The sequence below is a fragment of the Saccoglossus kowalevskii genome, chromosome 14, assembly GCF_978046115.1.
Source record: "Saccoglossus kowalevskii chromosome 14, keSacKowa6.1, whole genome shotgun sequence".
Classification (NCBI taxonomy): domain Eukaryota; kingdom Metazoa; phylum Hemichordata; class Enteropneusta; family Harrimaniidae; genus Saccoglossus; species Saccoglossus kowalevskii.
Window position 1 is genome coordinate 33,959,402 of NC_140654.1, and position 21,947 is coordinate 33,981,348.

Sequence of the window (21,947 nt, forward strand, 5' to 3'; positions counted from 1 at the left end):
TTCATTCAAATTTGGCACATACATGTACTTTATACATGGTAGGATACATTTCCATGACAATTTGTTTCAAAATCTGGTCAAGGATGGCCGATTGACAGCCATCTGACTTTTTGGCCTTACTACTATATTTCCACATTTTATGTACCATTTTCATTCGTATTTGGCACATACATCATACATATCAGTGTATTTCATAATCAGATCAAAGATGATCGAATAATGGCTGTTATTATTTTTGGCCATATTACTACTACATGGAACACATGTTTTGATGTAAATAAACAATCTGTTGTATACGCCACTTGGAACTCAAGTTTCAAGGACACGCTCGCGACAACCCTTTCGCTTTAATATGACGAGCACAAAGAGAACTTTCAAAAATTTTACGGGGACTGTGTAATTTTCAATGACTTGTTCAATAAAGGCATGGTGATTGTTCAAAAATATTTCAAATAATTTTTCTTTTTCTTTTGCAGGTTATAATTAGATTTGTTGATGTGTTTAAATTAACAAGATGGATGAAACTGGCAGACATGCAGAACTGTCTTCTGTGCAGATGAATCAGCTTCTGGTGAAGACAGAATGCAAAAACACTGGATTTGTAACAAGACATGCAATGTCAGTTTTTAAAGACTATTTGAAAGAGAAGTATGGGTATGACTCAAACACCGTGGATAATTTCTCAGCAAAATTACTTGATGAAACTCTGACAAAGTTTTATGCTGAAGTGAGGACACAAAAGGGGGATCACTATTCTGCAAAATCATTGCAGGTGTTACGGCATGGAATACAACGATATTTCAATCGGCCTGGACTCCGAAAGAAGCATGACATTGTTAAGGGGGAGGAGTTTCGTAAGAGTTGCAACATGTTTACTGCTGTAGTCCATTCTTTGAGAAAAGAAGGAAAAGATCGGATACCATCTGCTTCTCTGCATCCAAGTGATCTTAACAAGTTATTGCAGTATTTTTCTCAGTACCAAATGGATGCTTCAGTTTTACTTCAGAAGGTGTGGTTCAGTATCAATTTATATATGTGTCGTCTTGGTAGAGAAGGACAACGTAGACTAACCATTGATTCATTCCAAGTTAAAACTGATGAATACGGAAATAAGTATGTAGTTTATGTTGAAAATGAAGCAAGTAGAAAACATGAATATGATGATCGTGCTGGTATGGCTGGAGTCATGTACACAGATGTTGACAATCCAAGTGGATGCCCTGTTCGTGCATATGAATTTTATGTGTCCAAAATCAATACATGTGTGAGTCGTACTTTATTTCGGCATGTTAAGGAGACTTACAATAGAGATGATGCTATTTGGTTTGATAATAGACCAGTGGGAAAGAATACATTATCACAAATGATGGCTTGTATATCTAGATCAGCTGGTCTTATTAGACGTTACACAAACCAGTCTATTAGGGCTACGTCTAGTAATACTTATAGCATGACAGGATTTGGTAATAAACAAGCAGTCAGGACTGGACAATCTGTGCAACCAGTGGATGTTATATGTGTTGCTGGTGTTCCTTCTACATTCAATTCTGAGAGATACCAGTTACCAGAATCAACAAGCTCTACTGCTGGTAGAGAAATCCATAGTTTTGATGCGTCTCAGAATGAGATGGCTGTTCCATTAACCCTCACCACCCACCAGGAACATACATGTAAAGTATGTGAAGTTGCAGTTTATATTCATTTGTATGCATAGCACATTTAATACTTTTGACATTTTTTTATTACTCATCAACAAAAAAATATAATAATAATTTTTGTATTCATCATTATGAATTTTAAACATGATATATTATTTATCACACATTGCTTCACAGTTTATACAACACATTGTATACCACACATTGCTGCACATTGTATACCACACTGTGCTACACATTGTATACCACACGGTGCTACACATTGCATACCACACATTGTATACCACACATTGCTACACATTGTATACCATACAGTGCTACACATTGTATACCACACATTGCTACACATTGTATACCACACGGTGCTACACATTGTATACCACACGGTGCTACACATTGCATACCACACATTGTATACCACACATTGCTACACATTGTATACCATACAGTGCTACACATTGTATACCACACATTGCTACACATTGTATACCACACAGTGCTACACATTATATACCACACATTGCTACACATTGTGTACCACACATTGCTACACATTGTATACCACACATTGCTACACATTGCATACCACACGGTGATACACATTGTATACCACACATTGCTACACATTGTATACCACACATTGCTACACATTGTATACCACACGGTGCTACACATTGTATACCACACATTGCTACACATTGTATACCACATCGTGCTACACATTGCATACCACACATTGCTACACATTGTATACTACACAGTACTACACATTGCATACCACACATTGCTACACATTGTATGCCACGCAGTGCTACACATTGTATACCACAAAGTGCTGCACATTGTATACCACATGGTGCTACACATTGTATACCACACGGTGCTACACATTGTATAGCCCACAGTGCTATACATTGCATACCACACATTGTATACCATGCTGTGCTACACATTGTATACCACACGGTGCTACACATTGTATACCACAGTGCTGCACATTGTATACCACATATTGCTACACATTGTATACCACACGATGCTACACATTCTATACCACACAGTGCTACACATTCTATACCACACGGTGCTGCACATTGTATACCATGCTGTGCTACACATTGTATACCACACGGTGCTACACATTGTATACCACACGGTGCAGCACATTGTATACCATGCTGTTCTACACATTGTATACCACGTGGTGCTACACATTGTATACCACACGGTGCTACACATTGTATACCACACGGTGCTACACATTGTATACCCCACAGTGCTATACATTGCATACCACACATTGCTACACATTGTATACCACAAGGTGCTGCACATTGTATACCATGCTGTGCTACACATTGTACATATGTATACCACACGATGCTACATTTTGCATACCATACATTGTATACCACACATTGCTACACATTGCATACCATACATTGCTACACATTGTATACCACACATTGCTACACATTGTATACCACACGGTGCTACACATTGTATACCACACAGTGTTACACATTGTATACCACACGGTGCATACCACAATGTGCCACACATTGCATACCACACATTGCTACACATTGTATACCAAACGGTGCTACACATTGTATACCACGCATTGCTACACATTGTATACCACACATTGCTACACATTGTATACCACACGGTGCTATACATTGTATACCACACATTGCTACACATTGTATACCACATCGTGCTACACATTGCATACCACACATTGCTACACATTGTATACTACACAGTACTACACATTGCATACCACACATTGCTACACATTGTATACCACTCGGTGCTACACATTGTTACACATTGTATACCACACATTGCATACCACACATTGCTACACATTGTATACCACACGGTGCTACACATTGTATACCACACAGTGCTGCACATTGTATACCACATGGTGCTACACATTGTATACCACACGGTGCTACACATTGTATAGCCCACAGTGCTATACATTGCATACCACACATTGTATACCATGCTGTGCTACACATTGTATACCACACGGTGCTACACATTGTATACCACAGTGCTGCACATTGTATACCACACATTGTATACCACATGGTGCTACACATTGTATACCACACGGTGCTACACATTGTATACCCCACAGTGCTATACATTGCATACCACACATTGCTACACATTGTATACCACACGGTGCTGCACATTGTATACCATGCTGTGCTACACATTGTATACCACATGGTGCTACACATTGTATACCACACGGTGCAGCACATTGTATACCATGCTGTGCTACACATTGTATACCACGTGGTGCTACACATTGTATACCACACGGTGCTACACATTGTATACCCCACTGTGCTATACATTGCATACCACACATTGTATACCACAAGGTGCTACACATTGTATACCACACAGTGCTGCACATTGTATACCACATGGTGCTACACATTGTATACCACACATTGCTACAAATTGTATACCACACGGTGCTGCACATTGTATACCATGCTGTGCTACACATTGTATACCACACGGTGCTACACATTGTATACCACATGGTGCTACACATTGTATACCACACAATGCTACACATTGTATACCACACAGTGTTACACATTGTATACCACACAGTGTTACACATTGTATACCACACGATGCTACACATTGTATACCACATGATGCTGCACATTGTATACCACACGATGCTACACATTGCATACCACACATTGCTACACATTGTATACCACACGGTGCTACACATTGTATACCACACATTGCTACACATTGTATACCACAGAGTGCTACACATTGTATACCAGAGTGCTACACATTGTATACCACACGGTGCTACACATTGTATACCACACGGTGCTACACATTGTATACCATACAAATGTACATTGTATACCACACGGTGCTACATATTGTATACCATACATTGCATACCACAGGGTGCTACATATTGCATACCATACATTACATACCACACGGTGCAACACATTGTATACCACACCGTGTTACATATTGTATACCACACAGTGTTACACATTGTGTACCACACAGTGTTACACATTGTATACCACACGATGCTACACATTGTATGCCACACGATGCTGCACATTGTATACCACACAACACTACACATTGTATACCACAGAGTGCTACACATTGTATACCACACGGTGCAACACATTGTATACCACATGGTGCTATACATTGCATACCACATGGTGCTACATATTGCATACCATACATTGCATACCACACGGTGCTACATATTGTATACCATACATTGTATACCACACAGTGCTACACGTTGTATACCATACATTGCATACCACATGATGTTACACATTGTATACCACACATTGAATACCACAATAAGTCACACATTGCATACCACACATTTCTACATATTGTATACCACACAGTGTTACACAATGTATACCACAAGATGCTACACATCGTATACCGCACGATGCTACACATTGTATACCACACGATGCTGCATATTGTATACCGCACAATGCTACACATTGTATACCACATGGTGCTACACATTGTATACCACACAATGCTACACATTGTATACCACAGTGTTACACATTGTATACCACACAGTGTTACACATTGTATACCTCACAGTGTTACACATTGTATACCACACGATGCTACACATTGTATACCACATGATGCTGCACATTGTATACCACACGATGCTACACATTGCATACCACACATTGTATACCACACGGTGCTACACATTGTATACCACACAGTAGTACACATTTATACTGCACAGTGTTACACATAGTATACCACATGATGCTACACATTGTATACCACACATTGCTACACATTGTATACCACAGAGTGCTACACATTGTATACCAGAGTGCTGCACATTGTATACCACACGGTGCTACACATTGTATACCATACAAATGTACATTGTATACCACACGGTGCTACATATTGTATACCATACATTGCATACCACATAGTGCTACATATTGCATACCACACGGTGCTACACATTGTATACCACATATTGCATACCACAGTGTTACACATTGTATACCACACATTGCATACCACACAGTGTTACACATTGTATACCACACATTGCATACCACACGATGCTACACATTGTATACCACACATTGCATACCACACAGTGTTACACATTGTATACCACACATTGCATACCACAGTGTTACACATTGCATGCCACACAGTGTTACACATTGTATACCACACGATGCTACACATTGTATACCACATGGTGCTACATATTGCATACCACAATGTGCCACACATTGTATACCACAATGTGCCACTCATTGTATACCACAATGTGCCACACATTGTATACCACACAGTGTTACACATTGTATACCACAATGTGCCACACATTGCATACCACACAGTGTTACACATTGTATACCACACATTCCATACCACAATGTGCCACACATTGCATAACACAATGTGCCACACATTGCATACCACACGGTGTTACACATTGTATACCACACATTGCATACCACACTGTGTTACACATTGTATACCACACATTGCATACCACAATAAGTCACACATTGCATACCACACATTGCTACATATTGTATACCACACAGTGTTACACAATGTATACCACACGATGCTACACATCATATACCACACATTGCATACCACATGGTGCTACACATTGTATACCACACAATGCTACACATTGTATACCACAGTGTTACACATTGTATACCACACAGTGTTACACATTGTATACCTAACAGTGTTACACATTGTATACCACACAATGCTACACATTGTATACCACATGATGCTGCACATTGTATGCCACACGATGCTACACATTGCATACCACACATTGTATACCACACGGTGCTACACATTGTATACCACACAGTACTACACATTTATACTACACAGTGTTACACATAGTATACCACATGATGCTACACATTGTATACCACACATTGCTACACATTGTATACCACAGAGTGCTACACATTGTATACCAGAGTGCTGCACATTGTATACCACACGGTGCTACACATTGTATACCATACAAATGTACATTGTATACCACACGGTGCTACATATTGTATACCATACATTGCATACCACATGGTGCTACATATTGCATACCACACGGTGCTACACATTGTATACCACATATTGCATACCACACAGTGTTACACATTGTATACCACACATTGCATACCACACAGTGTTACACATTGTATACCACACATTGCATACCACACGATGCTACACATTGTATACCACACATTGCATACCACACAGTGTTACACATTGTATACCACACATTGCATACCACAGTGTTACACATTGCATGCCACACAGTGTTACACATTGTATACCACACGATGCTACACATCGTATACCACATGGTGCTACATATTGCATACCACAATGTGCCACACATTGTATACCACAATGTGCCACTCATTGTATACCACAATGTGCCACACATTGTATACCACACAGTGTTACACATTGTATACCACAGTGTGCCACACATTGCATACCACACAGTGTTACACATTGTATACCACACATTGCATACCACAATGTGCCACACATTGCATAACACAATGTGCCACACATTGCATACCACACGGTGTTACACATTGTATACCACACATTGCATACCACACGGTGCTACACATTGTATACCACACATTGCATACCACACAGTATTACACATTGTATACCACACATTGCATACCACACAGTGTTCCACATTGTATACCACACATTGCATACCACACGATGCTACACATTGTATACCACACATTGCATACCACAATGTGCCACACATTGCATACCACAATGTGCCACACATTGCATACCACACTGTGTTACACATTGCATACCACAATGTGCCACACATTGCATACCACAATGTGCCACACATTGCATACCACACGGTGCATACCACAATGTGCCACACATTGCATACCACAATGTGCCACACATTGCATACCACACAGTGTTACACATTGTATACCACAGTGTTACACATTGTATACCACACATTGCATACCACAATGTGCCACACATTGCATACCACAATGTGCCACACATTGCATACCACACAGTGTTACACATTGTATACCACACAGTGTTACACATTGTATACCACACATTGCATACCACAATGTGCCACACATTGCATACCACAATGTGCCACATATTGCATACCACACGGTGCTACACATTGTATACCACACTTTGCATACCACAAAGTGTTACACATTGTATACCACACAGTGTTACACATTGCGTACCACACAGTGTTACACATTGCATACCACACAGTGTTACACATTGCATACCACAGTGTTACACATTGCATACCACACAGTGTTACACATTGTATACCACACAGTGTTACACATTGCATACCACACAGTGTTACACATTGCATACCACACATTGCATACCACAATGTGCCACACATTGCATACCACAATGTGCCACACATTGCATACCACACAGTGTTACACATTGTATACCACACATTGCATACCACAATGTGCCACACATTGCATATCACAATGTGCCACACATTGCATACCACAGTGTTACACATTGCATACCACAATGTGCCACACATTGCATACCACACAGTGTTACACATTGTAAACCACACATTGCATACCACAACATGCCACACATTGCATACCACACAGTGTTACACATTGTATACCACACATTGCATACCACAATGTGCCACACATTGCATACCACAATGTGCCACACATTGCATACCACACAGTGTTACACATTGCATACCACAATGTGCCACACATTGCATACCACACAGTGTTACACATTGTAAACCACACATTGCATACCACAACATGCCACACATTGCATACCACACAGTGTTACACATTGTATACCACACATTGCATACCACAATGTGCCACACATTGCATACCACAATGTGCCACACATTGCATACCACACAGTGTTACACATTGCATACCACAATGTGCCACACATTGCATACCACACGGTGTTACACATTGCATACCACACAGTGTTACACATTGTATACCACACAGTGTTACACATTGCATACCACACAGTGTTACACATTGCATACCACACAGTGTTACACATTGCATACCACACAGTGTTACACATTGCATACCACACAGTGTTACACATTGTATACCACACGATGTTACACATTGTATACCACACATTGCATACCACAATAAGTCACACATTGCATACCACACATTGCTACATATTGTATACCACACAGTGTTACACAATGTATACCACAAGATGCTACACATCGTATACCACACGATGCTACACATTGTATACCACACGATGCTGCATATTGTATACCACACAATGCTACACATTGTATACCACATGGTGCTACACATTGCATACCACACAATGCTACACATTGTATACCACACAGTGTTACACTTTGTATACCACACAGTGTTACACATTCTTTACCTCACAGTGTTACACATTGTATGCCACACGATGCTACACATTGTATACCACACAGTACTACACATTTATACCACACTTGGCATACCACAAAGTGTTACACATTGTATACCACACAGTGTTACACATAGTATACCACATGATGCTACACATTGTATACCACACATTGCTACACATTGTATACCGCAGAGTGCTACACATTGTATACCAGAGTACTACACATTGTATACCACACAGTGCTACACAGTGTATACCACACGGTGCTACACATTGTATACCATACAAATGTACATTGTATACCACACGGTGCTACATATTGTATACCATACATTGCATACCACAGGGTGCTACATATTGCATACCATACATTACATACCACACGGTGCTACACATTGTATACCACACCGTGTTACACATTGTATACCACACAGTGTTACACATTGTGTACCACACAGTGTTACACATTGTATACCACACGATGCTACACATTGTATGCCACACGATGCTGCACATTGTATACCACACAACACTACACATTGTATACCACAGACTGTTACACATTGTATACCACACAGTGTTACACATTGCGTACCACACAGTGTTACACATTGCATACCACACAGTGTTACACATTGTATACCACACATTGCATACCACACGATGCTACACATTGTATACCACACATTGCATACCACACAGTGTTACACATTGTATACCACACATTGCATACCCCAGTGTTACACATTGCATGCCACACAGTGTTACACATTGTATACCACACGATGCTACACATCGTATACCACATGGTGCTACATATTGCATACCACAATGTGCCACACATTGTATACCACAATGTGCCACTCATTGTATACCACAATGTGCCACACATTGTATACCACACAGTGTTACACATTGTATACCACAGTGTGCCACACATTGCATACCACACAGTGTTACACATTGTATACCACACATTGCATACCACAATGTGCCACACATTGCATAACACAATGTGCCACACATTGCATACCACACGGTGTTACACATTGTATACCACACATTGCATACCACACGGTGTTACACATTGTATACCACACATTGCATACCACAATAAGTCACACATTGCATACCACACATTGCTACATATTGTATACCACACAGTGTTACACAATGTATACCACACGATGCTACACATCGTATACCACATGGTGCTACATATTGCATACCACACGGTGCTACACATTGTATACCACACATTGCATACCACACAGTATTACACATTGTATACCACACATTGCATTCCACACAGTGTTCCACATTGTATACCACACATTGCATACCACACGATGCTACACATTGTATACCACACATTGCATACCACAATGTGCCACACATTGCATACCACAATGTGCCACACATTGCATACCACACTGTGTTACACATTGCATACCACAATGTGCCACACATTGCATACCACAATGTGCCACACATTGCATACCACACAGTGTTACACATTGTATACCACACAGTGTTACACATTGTATACCACACATTGCATACCACAATGTGCCACACATTGCATACCACAATGTGTCACACATTGCATACCACACAGTGTTACACATTGTATACCACACAGTGTTACACATTGTATACCACACATTGCATACCACAATGTGCCACACATTGCATACCACAATGTGCCACACATTGCATACCACACAGTGTTACACATTGTATACCACACAGTGTTACACATTGTATACCACACATTGCATACCACAATGTGCCACATATTGCATACCACACGGTGCTACACATTGTATACCACACTTTGCATACCACAAAGTGTTACACATTGTATACCACACAGTGTTACACATTGCGTACCACACAGTGTTACACATTGCATACCACACAGTGTTACACATTGCATACCACAGTGTTACACATTGCATACCACACAGTGTTACACATTGCATACCACACAGTGTTACACATTGCATACCACACATTGCATACCACAATGTGCCACACATTGCATACCACAATGTGCCACACATTGCATACCACACAGTGTTACACATTGTATACCACACATTGCATACCACACAGTGTTACACATTGCATACCACAGTGTTACACATTGTATACCACACAGTGTTACACATTGCATACCACACAGTGTTACACATTGCATACCACACATTGCATACCACAATGTGCCACACATTGCATACCACAATGTGCCACACATTGCATACCACACAGTGTTACACATTGTATACCACACATTGCATACCACAATGTGCCACACATTGCATACCACAATGTGCCACACATTGCATACCACACAGTGTTACACATTGCATACCACAATGTGCCACACATTGCATACCACACAGTGTTACACATTGTAAACCACACATTGCATACCACAACATGCCACACATTGCATACCACACAGTGTTACACATTGTATACCACACATTGCATACCACAATGTGCCACACATTGCATACCACAATGTGCCACACATTGCATACCACACAGTGTTACACATTGCATACCACAATGTGCCACACATTGCATACCACACGGTGTTACACATTGCATACCACACAGTGTTACACATTGTATACCACACAGTGTTACACATTGCATACCACACAGTGTTACACATTGCATACCACACAGTGTTACACATTGCATACCACACAGTGTTACACATTGCATACCACACAGTGTTACACATTGTATACCACACGATGTTACACATTGTATACCACACATTGCATACCACAATAAGTCACACATTGCATACCACACATTGCTACATATTGTATACCACACAGTGTTACACAATGTATACCACAAGATGCTACACATCGTATACCACACGATGCTACACATTGTATACCACACGATGCTGCATATTGTATACCACACAATGCTACACATTGTATACCACATGGTGCTACACATTGCATACCACACAATGCTACACATTGTATACCACAGTGTTACACTTTGTATACCACACAGTGTTACACATTCTTTACCTCACAGTGTTACACATTGTATGCCACACGATGCTACACATTGTATACCACACAGTACTACACATTTATACCACACTTGGCATACCACAAAGTGTTACACATTGTATACCACACAGTGTTACACATAGTATACCACATGATGCTACACATTGTATACCACACATTGCTACACATTGTATACCGCAGAGTGCTACACATTGTATACCAGAGTACTACACATTGTATACCACACAGTGCTACACAGTGTATACCACACGGTGCTACACATTGTATACCATACAAATGTACATTGTATACCACACGGTGCTACATATTGTATACCATACATTGCATACCACAGGGTGCTACATATTGCATACCATACATTACATACCACACGGTGCTACACATTGTATACCACACCGTGTTACACATTGTATACCACACAGTGTTACACATTGTGTACCACACAGTGTTACACATTGTATACCACACGATGCTACACATTGTATGCCACACGATGCTGCACATTGTATACCACACAACACTACACATTGTATACCACAGACTGTTACACATTGTATACCACACAGTGTTACACATTGCGTACCACACAGTGTTACACATTGCATACCACACAGTGTTACACATTGCATACCACACAGTGTTACACATTGCATACCACACAGTGTTACACATTGTATACCACACAGTGTTACACATTGCATACCACACAGTGTTACACATTGCATACCACACATTGCATACCACAATGTGCCACACATTGCATACCACACAGTGTTACACATTGTATACCACACATTGCATACCACAATGTGCCACACATTGCATACCACAATGTGCCACACATTGCATACCACACAGTGTTACACATTGCATACCACAATGTGCCACACATTGCATACCACACAGTGTTACACATTGTATACCACACATTGCATACCACAATGTGCCACACATTGCATACCACAATGTGCCACACATTGCATACCACACAGTGTTACACATTGCATACCACAATGTGCCACACATTGCATACCACACGGTGTTACACATTGCATACCACACAGTGTTACACATTGTATACCACACAGTGTTACACATTGCATACCACACAGTGTTACACATTGCATACCACACAGTGTTACACATTGCATACCACACAGTGTTACACATTGCATACCACACAGTGTTACACATTGTATACCACACGATGTTACACATTGTATACCACACATTGCATACCACAATAAGTCACACATTGCATACCACACAGTGCTAAATATTGTATACCATACATTGTATACCACACAGTGCTACACGTTGTATACCATACATTGCATACCACACGGTGTTAAACATTGTATACCACACATTGCATACCACAGTAAGTCACACATTGCATACCACACATTGCTACATATTGTATACCACACAGTGTTACACAATGTATACCACACGATGCTACACATCGTATACCACATGGTGCTACATATTGCATACCACACGATGCTACACATTGTATACCACATATTGCATACCACACAGTGTTACACATTGTATACCACACATTGCATACCACACAGTGTTACACATTGTATACCACACATTGCATACCACACGATGCTACACATTGTATACCACACATTGCATACCACACAGTGTTACACATTGTATACCACACATTGCATACCACAGTGTTACACATTGCATACCACACAGTGTTACACATTGTATACCACACGATGCTACACATCGTATACCACATGGTGCTACATATTGCATACCACAATGTGCCACACATTGTATACCACAATGTGCCACACATTGTATACCACAATGTGCCACACATTGTATACCACAATGTGCCACACATTGTATAACACAATGTGCCACACATTGCATACCACACAGTGTTACACATTGTATAACACACGGTGCATACCACAATGTGCCACACATTGCATACCACACAGTGTTACACATTGTATACCACACAGTGTTACACATTGTATACCACACATTGCATACCACAATGTGCCACACATTGCATACCACAATGTGCCACACATTGCATACCACAGTGTTACACATTGTATACCACAGTGTTACACATTGTATACCACACATTGCATATCATAATGTGCCACACATTGCATACCACAATGTGCCACACATTGCATACCACACAGTGTTACACATTGTATACCACACAGTGTTACACATTGTATACCACACATTGCATACCACAATGTGCCACACATTGCGTACCACAATGTGCCACATATTGCATACCACACGGTGCTACACATTGTATACCACACTTTGCATACCACAGTGTTACACATTGTATACCACACAGTGTTACACATTGCATACCACACAGTGTTACACATTGCATACCACACAGTGTTACACATTGCATACCACACAGTGTTACACATTGCATACCACACAGTGTTACACATTGCATACCACACAGTGTTACACATTGCATACCACACAGTGTTACACATTGTATACCACACAGTGTTACACATTGCATACCACACAGTGTTACACATTGCATACCACACAGTGTTACACATTGCATACCACACAGTGTTACACATTGCATACCACACAGTGTTACACATTGTATACCACACAATGCTACACATTGTATACCACACAGTGTTACACATTGTATACCACACAGTGTTACACATTGTATACCACACAGTGTTACACATTGTATACCTCACAGTGTTACACATTGTATACCACACGATGCTACACATTGTATACCACATGATGCTGCACATTGTATACCACACGATGCTACACATTGCATACCACACAATGCTACACATTGCATACCACACATTGTATACCACACATTGCTACACATTGTATACCACAGAGTGCTACACATTGTATACCAGAGTGCTACACATTGTATACCAGAGTGCTACACATTGTATACCACACGGTGCTACACATTGTATACCATACAAATGTACATTGTATACCACACGGTGCTACATATTGTGTACCATACATTGCATACCACAGAGTGCTACACATTGTATACCAGAGTGCTACACATTGTATACCACATGGTGCTACACATTGTATACCATACAAATGTACATTGTATACCACACGGTGCTACACATTGTATACCATACAAATGTACATTGTATACCACACGGTGCTACACATTGTATACCACACCGTGTTACACATTGTATACCACACATTGTGTACCACACAGTGTTACACATTGTATACCACACGATGCTACACATTGTATGCCACACGATGCTGCACATTGTATACCACACAACACTACACATTGTATACCACAGAGTGCTACACATTGTATACCACACGGTGCTACACATTGTATACCACACGGTGCTACACATTGTATACCACACGGTGCTACACATTGTATACCACACGGTGCTACACATTGCATACCACATGGTGCTACATATTGCATACCATACATTGCATACCACACGGTGTTACACATTGTATACCACACATTGCATACCACACAGTGTTCCACATTGTATACCACACATTGCATACCACACGATGCTACACATTGTATACCACACATTGCATACCACAATGTGCCACACATTGCATACCACAATGTGCCACACATTGCATACCACACTGTGTTACACATTGCATACCACAATGTGCCACACATTGCATACCACAATGTGCCACACATTGCATACCACACGGTGCATACCACAATGTGCCACACATTGCATACCACAATGTGCCACACATTGCATACCACACAGTGTTACACATTGTATACCACAGTGTTACACATTGTATACCACACATTGCATACCACAATGTGCCACACATTGCATACCACAATGTGCCACACATTGCATACCACACAGTGTTACACATTGTATACCACACAGTGTTACACATTGTATACCACACATTGCATACCACAATGTGCCACACATTGCATACCACAATGTGCCACATATTGCATACCACACGGTGCTACACATTGTATACCACACTTTGCATACCACAAAGTGTTACACATTGTATACCACACAGTGTTACACATTGCGTACCACACAGTGTTACACATTGCATACCACACAGTGTTACACATTGCATACCACAGTGTTACACATTGCATACCACACAGTGTTACACATTGTATACCACACAGTGTTACACATTGCATACCACACAGTGTTACACATTGCATACCACACATTGCATACCACAATGTGCCACACATTGCATACCACAATGTGCCACACATTGCATACCACACAGTGTTACACATTGTATACCACACATTGCATACCACAATGTGCCACACATTGCATATCACAATGTGCCACACATTGCATACCACAGTGTTACACATTGCATACCACAATGTGCCACACATTGCATACCACACAGTGTTACACATTGTAAACCACACATTGCATACCACAACATGCCACACATTGCATACCACACAGTGTTACACATTGTATACCACACATTGCATACCACAATGTGCCACACATTGCATACCACAATGTGCCACACATTGCATACCACACAGTGTTACACATTGCATACCACAATGTGCCACACATTGCATACCACACAGTGTTACACATTGTAAACCACACATTGCATACCACAACATGCCACACATTGCATACCACACAGTGTTACACATTGTATACCACACATTGCATACCACAATGTGCCACACATTGCATACCACAATGTGCCACACATTGCATACCACACAGTGTTACACATTGCATACCACAATGTGCCACACATTGCATACCACACGGTGTTACACATTGCATACCACACAGTGTTACACATTGTATACCACACAGTGTTACACATTGCATACCACACAGTGTTACACATTGCATACCACACAGTGTTACACATTGCATACCACACAGTGTTACACATTGCATACCACACAGTGTTACACATTGTATACCACACGATGTTACACATTGTATACCACACATTGCATACCACAATAAGTCACACATTGCATACCACACATTGCTACATATTGTATACCACACAGTGTTACACAATGTATACCACAAGATGCTACACATCGTATACCACACGATGCTACACATTGTATACCACACGATGCTGCATATTGTATACCACACAATGCTACACATTGTATACCACATGGTGCTACACATTGCATACCACACAATGCTACACATTGTATACCACACAGTGTTACACTTTGTATACCACACAGTGTTACACATTCTTTACCTCACAGTGTTACACATTGTATGCCACACGATGCTACACATTGTATACCACACAGTACTACACATTTATACCACACTTGGCATACCACAAAGTGTTACACATTGTATACCACACAGTGTTACACATAGTATACCACATGATGCTACACATTGTATACCACACATTGCTACACATTGTATACCGCAGAGTGCTACACATTGTATACCAGAGTACTACACATTGTATACCACACAGTGCTACACAGTGTATACCACACGGTGCTACACATTGTATACCATACAAATGTACATTGTATACCACACGGTGCTACATATTGTATACCATACATTGCATACCACAGGGTGCTACATATTGCATACCATACATTACATACCACACGGTGCTACACATTGTATACCACACCGTGTTACACATTGTATACCACACAGTGTTACACATTGTGTACCACACAGTGTTACACATTGTATACCACACGATGCTACACATTGTATGCCACACGATGCTGCACATTGTATACCACACAACACTACACATTGTATACCACAGACTGTTACACATTGTATACCACACAGTGTTACACATTGCGTACCACACAGTGTTACACATTGCATACCACACAGTGTTACACATTGTATACCACACATTGCATACCACACGATGCTACACATTGTATACCACACATTGCATACCACACAGTGTTACACATTGTATACCACACATTGCATACCCCAGTGTTACACATTGCATGCCACACAGTGTTACACATTGTATACCACACGATGCTACACATCGTATACCACATGGTGCTACATATTGCATACCACAATGTGCCACACATTGTATACCACAATGTGCCACTCATTGTATACCACAATGTGCCACACATTGTATACCACACAGTGTTACACATTGTATACCACAGTGTGCCACACATTGCATACCACACAGTGTTACACATTGTATACCACACATTGCATACCACAATGTGCCACACATTGCATAACACAATGTGCCACACATTGCATACCACACGGTGTTACACATTGTATACCACACATTGCATACCACACGGTGTTACACATTGTATACCACACATTGCATACCACAATAAGTCACACATTGCATACCACACATTGCTACATATTGTATACCACACAGTGTTACACAATGTATACCACACGATGCTACACATCGTATACCACATGGTGCTACATATTGCATACCACACGGTGCTACACATTGTATACCACACATTGCATACCACACAGTATTACACATTGTATACCACACATTGCATTCCACACAGTGTTCCACATTGTATACCACACATTGCATACCACACGATGCTACACATTGTATACCACACATTGCATACCACAATGTGCCACACATTGCATACCACAATGTGCCACACATTGCATACCACACTGTGTTACACATTGCATACCACAATGTGCCACACATTGCATACCACACGGTGCATACCACAATGTGCCACACATTGCATACCACAATGTGCCACACATTGCATACCACACAGTGTTACACATTGTATACCACACAGTGTTACACATTGTATACCACACATTGCATACCACAATGTGCCACACATTGCATACCACAATGTGTCACACATTGCATACCACACAGTGTTACACATTGTATACCACACAGTGTTACACATTGTATACCACACATTGCATACCACAATGTGCCACACATTGCATACCACAATGTGCCACACATTGCATACCACACAGTGTTACACATTGTATACCACACAGTGTTACACATTGTATACCACACATTGCATACCACAATGTGCCACATATTGCATACCACACGGTGCTACACATTGTATACCACACTTTGCATACCACAAAGTGTTACACATTGTATACCACACAGTGTTACACATTGCGTACCACACAGTGTTACACATTGCATACCACACAGTGTTACACATTGCATACCACAGTGTTACACATTGCATACCACACAGTGTTACACATTGCATACCACACAGTGTTACACATTGCATACCACACATTGCATACCACAATGTGCCACACATTGCATACCACAATGTGCCACACATTGCATACCACACAGTGTTACACATTGTATACCACACATTGCATACCACACAGTGTTACACATTGCATACCACAGTGTTACACATTGTATACCACACAGTGTTACACATTGCATACCACACAGTGTTACACATTGCATACCACACATTGCATACCACAATGTGCCACACATTGCATACCACAATGTGCCACACATTGCATACCACACAGTGTTACACATTGTATACCACACATTGCATACCACAATGTGCCACACATTGCATACCACAATGTGCCACACATTGCATACCACACAGTGTTACACATTGCATACCACAATGTGCCACACATTGCATACCACACAGTGTTACACATTGTAAACCACACATTGCATACCACAACATGCCACACATTGCATACCACACAGTGTTACACATTGTATACCACACATTGCATACCACAATGTGCCACACATTGCATACCACAATGTGCCACACATTGCATACCACACAGTGTTACACATTGCATACCACAATGTGCCACACATTGCATACCACACGGTGTTACACATTGCATACCACACAGTGTTACACATTGTATACCACACAGTGTTACACATTGCATACCACACAGTGTTACACATTGCATACCACACAGTGTTACACATTGCATACCACACAGTGTTACACATTGCATACCACACAGTGTTACACATTGTATACCACACGATGTTACACATTGTATACCACACATTGCATACCACAATAAGTCACACATTGCATACCACACATTGCTACATATTGTATACCACACAGTGTTACACAATGTATACCACAAGATGCTACACATCGTATACCACACGATGCTACACATTGTATACCACACGATGCTGCATATTGTATACCACACAATGCTACACATTGTATACCACATGGTGCTACACATTGCATACCACACAATGCTACACATTGTATACCACAGTGTTACACTTTGTATACCACACAGTGTTACACATTCTTTACCTCACAGTGTTACACATTGTATGCCACACGATGCTACACATTGTATACCACACAGTACTACACATTTATACCACACTTGGCATACCACAAAGTGTTACACATTGTATACCACACAGTGTTACACATAGTATACCACATGATGCTACACATTGTATACCACACATTGCTACACATTGTATACCGCAGAGTGCTACACATTGTATACCAGAGTACTACACATTGTATACCACACAGTGCTACACAGTGTATACCACACGGTGCTACACATTGTATACCATACAAATGTACATTGTATACCACACGGTGCTACATATTGTATACCATACATTGCATACCACAGGGTGCTACATATTGCATACCATACATTACATACCACACGGTGCTACACATTGTATACCACACCGTGTTACACATTGTATACCACACAGTGTTACACATTGTGTACCACACAGTGTTACACATTGTATACCACACGATGCTACACATTGTATGCCACACGATGCTGCACATTGTATACCACACAACACTACACATTGTATACCACAGACTGTTACACATTGTATACCACACAGTGTTACACATTGCGTACCACACAGTGTTACACATTGCATACCACACAGTGTTACACATTGCATACCACACAGTGTTACACATTGCATACCACACAGTGTTACACATTGTATACCACACAGTGTTACACATTGCATACCACACAGTGTTACACATTGCATACCACACATTGCATACCACAATGTGCCACACATTGCATACCACACAGTGTTACACATTGTATACCACACATTGCATACCACAATGTGCCACACATTGCATACCACAATGTGCCACACATTGCATACCACACAGTGTTACACATTGCATACCACAATGTGCCACACATTGCATACCACACAGTGTTACACATTGTATACCACACATTGCATACCACAATGTGCCACACATTGCATACCACAATGTGCCACACATTGCATACCACACAGTGTTACACATTGCATACCACAATGTGCCACACATTGCATACCACACGGTGTTACACATTGCATACCACACAGTGTTACACATTGTATACCACACAGTGTTACACATTGCATACCACACAGTGTTACACATTGCATACCACAGTGTTACACATTGCATACCACACAGTGTTACACATTGCATACCACACAGTGTTACACATTGTATACCACACGATGTTACACATTGTATACCACACATTGCATACCACAATAAGTCACACATTGCATACCACACAGTGCT

The 21,947-nt window shown here is 40.8% G+C and overlaps 1 protein-coding gene across 1 annotated transcript in view; it reads left to right on the forward strand.

Moving 5' to 3' along the window:
- LOC102807726 (uncharacterized) overlaps nucleotides 1-21,947 on the forward strand; it is a 72,995-nt gene that overhangs the window by 6,787 nt on the left and 44,261 nt on the right. Inside the window, exon 2 of the mRNA XM_085507604.1 lies at nucleotides 477-1,675. Coding sequence (XP_085363730.1) covers nucleotides 515-1,675 — 1,161 coding nt within the window. The 5' untranslated portion in view covers nucleotides 477-514. The remainder of the gene's footprint in view (nucleotides 1-476; nucleotides 1,676-21,947) is intronic.